This window comes from Oenanthe melanoleuca, chromosome 4A (assembly GCF_029582105.1).
Source record: "Oenanthe melanoleuca isolate GR-GAL-2019-014 chromosome 4A, OMel1.0, whole genome shotgun sequence".
In the NCBI taxonomy this organism is placed as follows: domain Eukaryota; kingdom Metazoa; phylum Chordata; class Aves; order Passeriformes; family Muscicapidae; genus Oenanthe; species Oenanthe melanoleuca.
Window position 1 is genome coordinate 1,055,033 of NC_079338.1, and position 13,158 is coordinate 1,068,190.

Sequence of the window (13,158 nt, forward strand, 5' to 3'; positions counted from 1 at the left end):
GCAGGAAGGTTGGTTTAGATCCCACACCAGAAGGTTTTTACACTGGGCAGGCCCTGGAATAGAATTCCCAGTTTGCTGTGGCTGCCCTGGATCCCTGGCAGTGCCCAAGGCCAGGCTGGAGCAGAGATGGAAGCTGGTCATAGAGACAGAAATTCCCAGATCCTGAGAGATGGGTGGAAAGGAAATTCAGGGAGCCTGGAATGCAGGTGGATTTTTATAAAGCTGGAGCAAATGAAAGGGAAATTCACAGTGCTGCAGTCCATGGAAACTGATTTTATTGATATTTTGAGGAATATAAATCTCTCCAAAGGGTCACTTATCAAATCCAGCATACCCACAGTGGGTATCAGCAAACACAGAGCATGAAACAACTGAGGTGGGAGAAACCTTTGTTAAAAGAGTTCAGGGCAATGAACCCACCACACAGCAACCATGCAGATTAAATCCTGCAGGTCTGGGTGCCATGGAAGCCACAAAGGCCAAGCTGCAGAGCACTTGGCAGAGACAGATTGATTTGTTCCACAGCCACAGCTGCTTTTTGCCAAGGAATCCCTCCTGAGCCACCCTGCTCCTCTGATGCCCCAGCAAGCACAAAGCAGGCAGAAGGGAGTCAATATTCCTTGACCAGAGTTTTGAGGTTTCTTTGGATCAAAAGAAAAATCTGCTGCTGGAGGGAGGAGCTCCTGGAAGGGGAAAAAGGAAGAAACATCACCCATCCTCTTTCCCACACACTTGGCAGAGTTTTGGATCTCCAGCCTCAAAAAACTGCAGGATTAGAAAATAAATTATTTAAGGACTCAGATCATTCATTCCGCTGAATATCTCCAAGAGCTGCTGAAGAAAAACACTCAGATCTCAGAGCCATTGCTGATAAAAGAATGAAACAAGTGTAGTGAGCAGCAGGAAAAAGCATCCACCAGCCATCAGCAAAATCTGCTTTGATTTTCCTGAGGAGTTACCTGAGCTCTGTTTGTAACATTTATGCAAACAAACAAGAGCTGTGTGTGAGCAGGATGCTGTTCCACAGACAAACACTGTCAGGCATAACCCAAATACCTCACAGCTCAGGATTTACAGAAAGGTTTGCTGACAGCAGCTCCAGAAAGCTCCTGTGCTCTGAAAACAAAAATATCAACATGAGCATGGAAATCACTTTTTGTGGGGTTGAAATCTGTGCTGTAAAATGATATTTTTCCAAGGATTCAGCTTCCTGCACACCTGACAGCTCCTCCTGAAATTCTGGGTGTTTTTCCCAGTGTCTGCAGAGATTTCCAAAGGCTCAGAGAGCCAGGGAGGGGCAGAGCTGGGGTGTCCACCAAGAGATTGAAGGGATTTCAACACTTGTAAGGATTGCAGAGCAACAGGAGGGAACAAGCAGAGTTCATTCATTACCCAGCTGCTCTGCAGGGGAATATTTCTGATGGATTATTAAAGTAAATCAGGGCTGGTTCCCACCTGAGGCTTGGCCTGCTCAGGATCCACTCCCAGGGAAATCACTCAGAGATTTTTTAGATTTTTAAGCAGCAGAAGGCAGAACTTTGCTGTCACTGCTGTTTGTATCCCAGCATTTCCCTCCAGGTTTTCTGGGGATGACAACAAGAGGCTGAACAGCCCTCAAGGACTCTGATAAACACAGAGCAGAGGAGGGAAGAAATACAAATTTTGTGAAATACAAACCCCACTTCACTTCTGGGATCACTGGAGGCCACAGTGAGGACAATTTCACTGTCTAAGCCAAAAATTCCCAGAACAATTCTATTTTATTTGGATGTGTACTGAACCCCAGATCCAGCCTTTGACTTCATCACCTTGAAAAAGTACAACAAATTCCGAAGTATTTTCTTGTCATTCTTATTCCAGTTTTATCTGTTGTTTTTTCTCTCTACCCTAAACAGATTCCATGATTAATTTATTATCATTTCTCATCCCATTGGCAGCCCCAGTCTTGCTGATTAATTTCTGTTACAGCCTCATTATTTCCCTTCTATAAATACTGCATTTCATTTCACTGCTTTCTGTAGTTAACTTTGCTTTTTGTCCTCCACCTGGGGCTCTCACTTTCAATTTTCCATGAGACAGTGGGCAAAGACTGAGCTGAAATGCAGCAATTACACCTCCCTGGCCTGGCAAACAGAATCATTTATTTTCCTTATGGATGGAAACAGCTGGGAGCTGCTCTGCAATCCCACAAAAAAAAATAATAAAAAAAAACCAACAATACTTCTACCTTGCCAGATTAATAATGGAAACTATTGAGAAACCTATGGAGATGGATTATAAAATATTGCAACATTTGCACTGAGGAAGGAGAAAGGGCTGAGTCACAGCCCAGATCTGGTTCCACCTGCAGGGATATTAAAGCAGCATCCAATCCATCACTGCCAGAGCAGCTCAGACCCAAAACCACTGGAATTCTGCAGGTGACTGCCCACAGTTCTTCACTCACTGCAGTTATGGTTGATTCAGGTTTTTCATTTCCTGATCCTTCAGCCTTTGCCACAAATCCTCTGAAGGTTTGGGAAAGCTTCTGAGTGCTTCTCCCAGAAGTGTGAGCATGTCCTGAAACACAAAGGGAGCATGGAAAGGTTCAGGACTCTGCTCCTGTCATTTTTCATCAATCAGTCCCCCAAAGGCAGCCAGCTGGGCAGCACTCACCCACACAACTTGAATGGATTCTCTTTAAAAACTCTGCTCAACTTTGTCCCTTTGCTCAGGAGGGACAGGGAAAAGCAGCTGGGAAGAAGAGGAGAAAAGTGGAGACTGAAGCTCTCAAATCTTAGGTGGGAATGAGAAGAGTCAAAACTCTGAGTCAATGTTCCCTGACCAGAGTTTTGAGGTTTCCTGGAGAATATTCCAAGATTCTCATGGCAAAGGATGAGTGAGGAAGCCCAGCAGGGGCAGTTACCTCCTGTCACATCATTTCATTTGCCATTGCAGCCCAGCAGAAAACAAACTGGGGGGACAGAACCAAAAGAGACCCAAAATGAATTCCAGGACAAGCTGGGAATGACCTCCAGCTTCCATAAATCAGGCAGCTCAAATGCCTTGAGGAGAATGTTGGCCCCAAATATTTTATTAATGATATGAACCCAAATTCTGATCTCACAGCCAGAAATCAGGGGGAATCTGAATGACAGATTCTTTCATTGCAGCACCTATAAAATGCAGCACAATTTTTTTTTTTTCAACAATATTTGCTTACTCTGGAGTAAAGCTGTTCTTCCAATCTCTCTTGGATTAAAGCACTTTCCAGCAGAGACTTTTTGTGCCTGAGAAAAGCAGCTCTGGCCAGCTCTGTCTCCTTCTGCTGGCACTCAGGACATGCTGAAGTCTCATGGATTTCAGCTTCTGTCACCTGCAAGAGGAAATTTTGATGCCATGAGGAACAGCTGGCCTGGCAACTTCGAGAACAAATTATAAAAATACACATAGGTACTGTCTAAAGGACAAAAATTGGCTTTTTAGGCAGTGTTAAAATAATTAATAATCACAATTCCATCATTTATAATATCCCTATACTGACTGTGTGCAAAGTGTTAAACACCAAGCAGAGGGGTTATGATTATAAATTATATTTATGTATTTTATACATAAATTAAGAGGCAAATAAACTCTGGAGCAATTAGTTCCAACATGCAGCTCTGAGCCAGAATCCAACCCAGACTCTGCAGTTTTGTTTTTTTTTTGTAAGATAATCAGAGCTACTGATTGATTCCTGGGTTGGTTTATCCACCATGAAATCTCATTTTACAGCATCACACAAATCCCAGGGTTTGTGCTTTTATGAAATATCAATGGTTTGATCTGATTTCATTGACACAGATTCCACCTGGCTCCATAAACACATAAAATTGCTACAAAAGCAGGGGATCAACCCAAGGAATTCCCATCCCAGGCCTCTCTGTCCCTTTTTTCCCTGATTTCTCTGGATAAAAATCTGTGGAGCTACAGACAGAACCAAGCAGAAGAGCAAATAAAGTTACTTTTTTAAGGGAATGTATTCCCACAAAAATAAAAAGGAAATAAAAATTCCACAGAATTTGCCAGGTGGGTTAACATTATTAGAAATCAAAAAAGCAGATGGCTGAAATGTCAAAATTGATTTAAAAGACAGGAAGTCTGAGATAATTATCACATCAGAACTGACTTTAAAGTGCTATTTTTAGGTGCAGGGCTGGGGCATAAAATCCATCCTGTGGTGGGAAAAAAACACTGGGCTGGTGACAAAAAAAGAGCTTTAAATCCCAATTCAAAGGGATCTCATTTTAAAGATGAAGCAGAGGTTTCTTAATTAGGGACTGAGGTCAGCAAGATTTTATTGGAATTGGTTTTATCAATATGATCTAATTCCTAAGAAAGCTGGGAGCAGGTTTTGCCTTTGGAATACTTCTAATCCTGGAGTCACCAAGAATTCACAGTAAATAATGTGCAGAATAATTTGATCAATAAATAACACAACCAGAAAAAAAAAAAAAAGGCTTTTTTTCTTCAGCTGATCCAGGACTTCTTGTGAAAGAAATGATGATCCCAGCTTTGCTCAATCACACAAATCAGGATTTTATCAGTATGTTATCATCAGATAATAGTTGATGATGATTATTTGCTACTAACAGTTCTACAGTCTAAGAAATGAGAAGGATAAATTTTGGGATATCAACCCAACACCTTTTCCAGAGATCAGTAAGGTCTGCCTGACTTGATGCTGTTATTCTGCTTTTTTTCTCCCAGAATTTAGGGATTTGCTCCCTCAGTACCTGTTTCACAGCCTGCCTGGTGTTTCCCAGCAGGATCCTGTTCATCAGCTGGGCAGGGACAGCAGAGGAATCTCCTGGCTCACTGTGCCTTGCTGGGATGCTCCAGAGCAGCTTCCTGCATTTCTGGGGCTGCTCCTGCTGCATCCTGCTGATGCTGCTGCTGCAGAAAGCCCTGAGAGCAGCCAGCTCTGCTGGGGAGAGCCCAGCAACTCCTGCAGGGATCAACAGGACAGGAGCATCAGGGAGGGAACTGTGCTCTTCACCTCTGGGACCTCGTGTGAGCCAAGCAAAATCCAAAGGCTCAGCTGGAGCAACAGCACAGCAGATTTCAGCACACACTGAAATGGGAGCTGGAGGAATTTGTACAAGAAATGGCTCCAAACAGGCTCCAAAATCAGAATTTAAATCCAAATGTGGATGGGAACTGCCACAATAAAAACTGGCTTCAAAACCAGAATTTAAACAGAAATGTGGATGGGAACTTCCACAATAAAAACAAGCTCCAAAATCAGAATTTAAACAGAAATGTGGATGGGAACTTCCACAATAAAAACAGGCTCCAAAATCAGAATTTAGACATAAATGTGGAAAAGAGATGTAGGAACTTGCACAATAAATGGCTCCAAATAGGCTCCAAATTCAGAATTTAAATCCAAATGTGGATGGGAATTTGTACAATAAATGGCTCCAAACAGGCTCCAAAATCAGAATTTAAATCCAAATGTGGATGGGAAGTGCCACAATAAAAACTGGCTTCAAAATCAGAATTTAAACAGAAATGTGGATGGGAACTTGCACAATAAATGGCTCTAAAACAGGCTCTAAAATCAAGATTTAAACACAAATTTAAATGGAAATTTGTACAATAAATGGCTCTGAAACAGGCTCCAAAATCAGAATTTAAATCCAAATGTGGATGGGAATTTGCACAGTAAGTGGCTCTGAAAATCAGAATTTAAACTTAAATGTAGATGGGAGCTGTAGGAACTTGCACAATAAAAGCCTCCAAACAGGCTCCAAAAAGAATTTAAACATAAATGTGGATGGGAACTTGCACAATAAATGGCTCTAAAACAGGCTCTAAAATCAGGATTTAAATCCAAATGTGGATGGGAACTTGCCCAATAAATGGCTCTGAAAATCAGAATTTAAATTTAAATGTAGATGGGAGCTGTAGGAACTTGCACAATAAATGGCTCTGAAACAGGCTCCAAAATCAGAATTTAAATCCAAATGTGGATGGGAACTTGCACAATAAGTGGCTCTGAAAATCAGAATTTAAACATAAATGTGGATAGGAACTTCCACAATAAAAACAGGCTCTAAAATCAGGATTTAAACACAAATTTAAATAAGAACTGTAGGAATTTGCACAATAAATGGCTCTAAAGAGGTTCCAGAGATGGGAGGAAATAAAAACACAGAAGTTTAATGGCTCAGGATAAATAGATTAGAAAGCAGCAGTTAAACACAATAAATAAATTAAATAAACTGGCTGTCAGTGATACAGATTTAGCATCTCACTACCTGAAACTGCCACTGGCTAATCCCAATATTAATTAATATTTCAAGAGAGCTCTTCATCAATAAATCCAAGGAGCAATTTGTAAGAAAAATTAAAGGCAGTGTCCACTGAAGTCATGCTGGAAACACCTCCAATAAATCCACAGGCTACAGAAAAGCAATTTTTTTGCAGGAAATGCAGTTGGAAAACACTTTTCCTCTAAAGCTTCAACAATAATTTCCTAAATTCTTCATGAAATCTTATTTTAAAAAAATATCATTCCTTCTTTCATCTTCTCTTATCCTTCCCAGTGGCACATAGAAATAAATAAAATGGACAGTTGTGGAATTCTGCAAAAAAAACCTGAGCATCTCTTTAGAAATCCAATGTTTATTAAAAAAAAGGGAATCCATAACTAAACTAAGCAAAGCAGGAATTTTGTGGCTTCATGGACAACATGGAAAATTTCTTTAAGTGCAATTCTTAATTCAAACCAAATAAATTCTGCAATAGTTCAGAATTTATTCCTCCTAAGATGATGATGTATCAAAATGATTAAAAGGAAAGATAAGGTGATGATTTATAGACAGATAAATAAGAATTAGCAATACCTTAAAATGAAATTTAATTTAAAAAAAAATGAGTGGAAACCACCATTTCAGTCATCAAGGGGATTTTCCTTCCAAGAATTGTGTGGAAAAGTGGAAAAAAAAAACCCAGAACAAAAATTTGAATACTCACAGGGAGAAATAAAACACATCAAGTCCACTGAGCATTTAGTGACAGTTTAATATCAGCATAAATAACTCACTTCAGGTTCTTGTGACATCCACAAGTGCAATTTTATTTATTTAGAAATCAATTTAGAATTGGCACTGGCAAAGGGAACAGCAATTTTTAAATCTCTCTGCACAACTCAGTGATGGAGTTATTTCTTCATATTAACTCATCTTTAACTGGAATTTCAGAAAGAATATAAATTAGGGAGCAAGGACTGGAATTTGACTGAAAAACTCAAAAAAACATGAGAAAAGTTTTTTATTTGAATTATTTCAACATTCAGCTCTTCCATATGTGTGTGAGGTTCACCTGCCCAGGGGATCTCAGCTCCTGCTTTGGGGGTTGGGTTTATTCTGAATTTTACTGAAACAAACCCAAAAAACCATGAAAAATTTGTATTTTACCTGAACTATTTCCACATTCAGATCTCCCCCAGGTTTGAGAGGTTCACCTGCCCAGGGGATCTCAGCTCCTGCTTTGGGTTTGAGTTTATTCTGTTTTTCTCCCAGATTCCCCCTTTTCCATGAGTGATCCAGACATGTTGGGCTGCTCCTTCTCCAGCTGTGATTCCAGCAGTCCAGAAGAGATAAGATAAAATAAACTAATCCTCCTGTCTGCATCCCAAACCCTGCTGAGGGAACTCAGTGACCTGTACAACTCCAGCCTCAAGTGTGACATTTGAAATCCATCAGGAAAGAGGAAAAGAAAATATTTTTTAATTTCTTTATCCTTTCATGTCTAACTTTGATTTAATGGGAAAATGGGCAGGCATTGTGTTATTATTCCCTACTAATACTCTAATTTAAAGAAGTAAAAAGAGATAAGTGTGAAAGGCAATAATCAATAATACTCTATTTTAAAGAAGTAAAAAGAGATAAGTGTGGAAGGCAATAATCAATAATACTCTAATTTAAAGAAGTAAAAAGAGGTAAGTGTGGAAGGCAATAACCAATAATACTCTAATTTAAAGAAGTAAAAAGAGCTAAGTGTGAAAGGCAATAATCATAATGCTCTAATTTAAAGAAAAGAGCTAAGTGTGAAAGGCAATATTCAATAATTGGTTCCCAGTGAGGTTTTCCCTCCCAGCTCCAGATGACATCTCCATAATGACCTGAACTGATTTTACAGCTCAGATGAGCATGCTGCCAGCCTGAGCAAGAGCAGGAGAAAGAGCCCTGCAGTGGCCCAGAGCTGAGAGGAACAGGCTGAAATAACAGCCTGAAATGTCAGGTTGTTCCTCACAAGTGGGGATTGAAATGGGTGAAACTCCTCCAGCAGTGAATCAGCCCAGAGTCACACAACAAACCCCTGCTCCAAACCTGTCCTTGGGCACTTCCAGGTCCAGGAGCAGCCACAGCTCCTCTGGGAATTCCATCCCACAGCCTCCCTACCTTCCCAAGGAACAGTGAAAGGAAAAATGATGAAAAAGGAACAGGCAAAGCATTTCAGGGGGACACATCCCAGAAGTGAGAGGCAGCTCTGTGAGCACAGCTCCAGCCAGGGGGCCCAGCTGAGTCTCAGATCCATCAATTGAGGAACTGCAGTTTCCTGAGTGCATTTGGAAGATGACTAACACAGAGCAATCTCTGTGGAACTGAGAATTGATGCTTGTGCTGTGATGCATTTGCCTATAAAGCTCTGTCCCACACTGGGGTGGGGGGACAAAGACAAACTCTGATGGAAATTTCTCACTTCTACCCAGGCCAGTGTGTTTTTCTTCTTCCAGCCCACAAAGAAAACCATTAAAAATAAGAATTACATTCTCCCACAGGCAAAGCAGAACCTTTTGCTCTCCCCATCATATTTAACCCTATTAGTAGTAAGATGAGAAGGAAAGTCTTGAGGCAATAAAACAAACACAAATTCAGAGTAATTCACTGAGCTCAGTGTTCACTGTGCAGCAATCCACTTCTAGGTGAGCTCCTCTTCTGCTTTTAAAAATAAAAAATATCTCCAAGCTGCTAAAACAACACAAAATTTGGGGGCTACCAAGTGCTGAAGGATTAAATCCAAGAGATGCATTTATAGATAGATAGCAGAAGGCAAAAGCTGCTGTGTTCATTTTAGGATAATATTCTGCAATAAAAAATGCAGTGCATGGTTAATTCTGATTGATTTGGGGATTGATGGATGGATAAGGAGTTTGCATCAAAGAAAAGCATGAACCAGATTTTCAACCAAACTTTTTGACTTGCAGTGCAGCACTGACTATTCAATTAGAAATTACCACCTGAAATCAGGAGGAAAAGGGGAGAAGGAAAAGGGGAGGAGGAAAAGGGAGAAGGAAAAGGGAGAAGGAAAAGGGGAGAAGGAAAATGAGGATGGGATGACACCCAAGAATTTCTTGTCCCATACCTATTATTTTATATTAAAACCCCCAATATTTTATATATTCTAAACCCCTCACCACATGACCACACAATTTTATTCCATTACACACTTGTGATTTTAACTCCACCACCTCAGTCTGGAAATCTCCAAGACCTCAAACCAAAAGCAGTGGGGGGTCAGTGTCAGAAAGCTCAGAAATCCCAGATTTTTGGGTTCCAACAGCCAACACTGACTGAGCACTGTGGAGAAGCAGCTCTGCACTTCCCAGCAGCCCAGAAGGGACCTGAGGAGCTGCTTTTGGAGGATGCTGGAGCACAAATCCCAAGGATCTCCTGCTTCACACTGACCTACAAAACTCCAGCTTTGCTCACTTCCCACCAACCTGCACGCTGAGGAAGATTCCCCTTCTGCTGCCATTAATTTTTGCTCAATTACAGCTTTCTTGCTCTTTTTTCTTCATTAAAAATAGCATCTCTGACCCACTTTTTGACAGACTCGAGCAGGGTTTGCATCCCACCATCTGCTCTCAGTTCCTTGCATAAGCAGCACAAGGAAATGGATCCTTCCTCCCTTCTCCTCCTCCTCCCTACACTCCAGAATGATTTGGGTAAAGCTGCTCCATTGTTCCTGCCAAAACTGGTGCCCTGCTGCCTCCCTCAGCTTGGGAAAGGAACTAAAACAGGGCAAACAAATCAATTATCAGTACTTTGGTAAACAAGGGGGAAAAACCATTTCACACAATCAATTCTGAAATTTTGGAGGGGAAAATGCCTAAATTTCCAAGTACTTCAACAGCTGGAGAGAAAAAAAAAAAACTGAATTGTATTAAATTAAACAATTAAATGTCAAATGTGGGGACATTTTTTAATGTGCTTATCCAGGTTTTGTGGTAATGCATCAGCAGGATAATGTCACTACATGGGGGGAGCATCAAAGGGAGACAAACTGCTGTCCAAAAAAGCATAAAAAATAAACTCTGCACTTAATTACTGCTTAATTTAACAGCCTGTGTATAAAATTTAAGCCAAGTTTACACCTCAATCCAAAAGAAACTCTGAAGTTACCAAACTCACCAGCAGGAGCTGTGATGACAGATTTGTCTGCTTTAATCCCAGGGTCTTGATTTTTCACATAAATCCCTTTTCTCATGGCTTCAATCCATTTTCCTATGGCAGCTCCTGCTTCAGACTCCTCCTCTGCCAGGAAAAAAGGCAACTTTGAACACACATGGGGAGGAGAGCAGAGTGGCAGGAAAATAATCCTTCAGTTGAACCCTGAGCCACAGAAATACACAGAGGCCACAAATTTCAGCTTATCTTTTATTTTACCTGAGTTATTTACATATTCAGTTGGGTTTATTCTGAATTTTACCAAAACAAACCCAAAAAAACCATGAAAAAAATTGTATTTTATCTGAATTATTTTCACATTCAGATCTCCCCCAGGTGTGGGAAGCTCACCTGCCCAGGGGATCTCAGTTCCTACTTTGGGACTTGGGTTTATTCTGAATTTTACTGAAACAAACCCCAAAAAACCATGAGAAAAGTTTGTATTATTTCCACATTCAGCTCTCCCCTAAGTGTGAGAGGCTCACCTGCCCAGGGGATCTCAGCTCTTGCTTTGGGAATTGTGTTTATTCTGAATTTTACTGAGATAAACCCAAAAACCATGAGAAAAGTTTGTCATTTACCTGAACTATTTATACATTCAGATCTCCCCTTAGCCCTCTTCAGTATATAAATCCTGGAATTATCCCATGGAAAAACTGTTTTATTGTTTATGGCTTGGAGAATTGGTTTTTAAGGTGCCCAGAGAATTTCAGCATCAGAAGATTCCCCAGGAAGGATTTCCCATGGAGCTGCCTGAAGCAGGGATTTGCAAGAACACTGTATTTCAATTTTCACATGTTGATTTTTGCTGATTCAAGTCCTGCCTGCCCTTTTTGAAGCTGTGAAACACAAACCTGGAGCAGGAGAGCTCTGCACACCTGCAGGATTTTGGCCTGCCAGTGGTGATGAGTTTTCCAGCACCTCTGACACAGCTGCTGCCTCCAAATCCTCTGTGGAACAGCAGGATCCAGGTGCTTGGCTCTCCTCATCCTCACTGAAGGACTCAAAGGTGTCTCCTGAATAGTCCAAAGCAGAATTGCTGTGACTCTGCCTCAATCCCAGCCCCTTCTTGGAGCTCTCTGCTGGGGAAGTGGCCATGGGGCAGCACTAAAAATAAAAATAAAAAGCTCAGCATCGAGCTCCAAAAGCCCATTTTTCCCTCAGCATTGAGCTACAAAAGCCCATTTTTCATTTTTCCCTCAGGTTTGAGCTCCAAGAGCCCATTTTTCCCTCAGATTTGAGCTCCAAAAGCCCAATTTTCCCTCAGGATCGAGCTCCAAGAGCCCATTTTTCATTTTTCCCTCAAGTTTGAGCTCCAAAAGCCCATTTTTCATTTTTCCCTCAGGTTTGAGCTCCAAAAGCCCATTTTTCATTTTTCCCTCAGGTTTGAGCTCCAAGAACCCATTTTTCCCCTCAGGTTTGAACTCCAAGAACCCATTTTTCCCTCAGGATCGAGCTCCAAGAGCCCATTTTTCCCTCAGGTTTGAGCTCCAAGAGCCCATTTTTCATTTTCCCCTCAGGTTTGAGCTCCAAGAGACCATTTTTCCCTCAGGTTTGAACTCCAAGAACCCATTTTTCCCTCAGGTTTGAGCTCCAAAAGCCCAATTTTCCCTCAGGTTTGAACTCCAAAAGCCCATTTTCCCCTCAGGATCGAGCTCCAAGAGCCCATTTTTCATTTTTCCCTCAGGTTTGAGCTCCAAAAGCCCATTTTTCATTTTTCCCTCAGCATCAAGCTCCAAAAGCCCATTTTCCCCTCAGCATCGAGCTCCAAAAGCCCATTTTTCCCTCAGGTCTGAGCTCCAAAAGCCCATTTTTCCCTCAGCATCGAGCTCCAAAAGCCCATTTTTCCCTCAGGTTTGAGCTCCAAGAACCCATTTTTCCCTGAGGATCGAGCTCCAAGAGCCCATTTTTCATTTTTCCCTCAGCATCTTGCTCCAAAAGCCCATTTTTCCCTCAGCATCGAGCTCCAAGAGCCCATTTTTCCCTCAGGTTTGAACTCCAAAAAGCCCATTTTTCCCTCAGCATCGAGCTCCAAAAGCCCATTTTTCCCTCAGGTTTGAGCTCCAAGAGCCCATTTTTCCCTCAGGATCAAGCTCCAAGAGCCCATTTTTCATTTTTCCCTCAGGTCTGAGCTCCAAGAGCCCATTTTTCCCCTCAGGTTTGAGCTCCAAGAACCCATTTTTCCCTCAGGTTTGAGCTCCAAAAGCCCATTTTTCATTTTTCCCTCAGCATCGAGCTCCAAGAGCCCATTTTTCCCTCAGGTCTGAGCTCCAAGAACCCATTTTTCCCTCAGCATCAAGCTCCAAAAGCCCATTTTTCCCTCAGGTTTGAGCTCCATGAGCCCATTTTTCCCTCAGGTTTGAGCTCCAAGAGCCCTTTTTTTTTCATTTTCTTTTGGTTCTCCGAGCTCGGTTCTTACCGAGGGGAAGAGGCGGCGCCGGGGCTGAGGGCGGAGCGGCTGAGGCGGAAAATCCGGCCCCGAAATAATCGCGGTTTTATCGGCAAATCCGGCCCCAAAATAAACCGGATTTGTAGGATTGTGTTTGTGGGTTTGTAGGACTGTGTTTGTGGGGGTTATAGGATTGTTGTTGTGGGTTTGTAGGATTGTTGTTATGGGGTTATAGGATTGCTGTTGTCAGGAAAATTAACCCATAAACACCAGGGGTTTATGTCCAAAAAG

General features: G+C 41.6%; 1 protein-coding gene across 2 annotated transcripts; it reads right to left on the reverse strand.

Annotated features, from left to right (window-relative positions):
* Positions 1–559: 559 nt before the first annotated feature.
* C4AH8orf48 (chromosome 4A C8orf48 homolog) lies at positions 560–12,923 on the reverse strand. 2 transcript variants are annotated; one of them, XR_008840492.1, is made up of 8 exons: positions 12,898–12,923; positions 11,333–11,585; positions 10,443–10,565; positions 4,755–4,966; positions 3,203–3,355; positions 2,447–2,559; positions 1,456–1,623; positions 560–683 (listed from the first exon to the last, which is right to left on the reverse strand). XR_008840492.1 is itself a non-coding variant. In XM_056491287.1 (6 exons), the coding sequence occupies exons 2-6, from the start codon at positions 11,574–11,576 to the stop codon at positions 2,452–2,454; spliced, it is 840 nt and encodes a 279-aa protein (XP_056347262.1). In that variant the 5' UTR covers positions 11,577–11,585; positions 12,898–12,923; the 3' UTR covers positions 560–2,451. The 2 variants fall into 2 exon arrangements, 1 of the variants encoding a protein (XP_056347262.1); XM_056491287.1 differs by having other exon boundaries at positions 560–2,559.
* Between the last annotated feature and the right edge of the window lie 235 nt (positions 12,924–13,158).

Bases quoted from the DNA above. Each gene is read 5' to 3' on its own strand.
- C4AH8orf48 (XM_056491287.1), bottom strand. From the start codon at position 11,576: ATGGCCACTTCCCCAGCAGAGAGCTCCAAGAAGGGGCTGGGATTGAGG. The intron at 4,967-10,442 runs GTGAGTTTGGTA...TGATCCCTGCAG, and splicing joins TGTCATCACAGCTCCTGCTG to GAGTTGCTGGGCTCTCCCCA. The intron at 2,560-3,202 runs GTAAGCAAATAT...TTTGTGTTTCAG, and splicing joins AAGAACAGCTTTACTCCAGA to GACATGCTCACACTTCTGGG.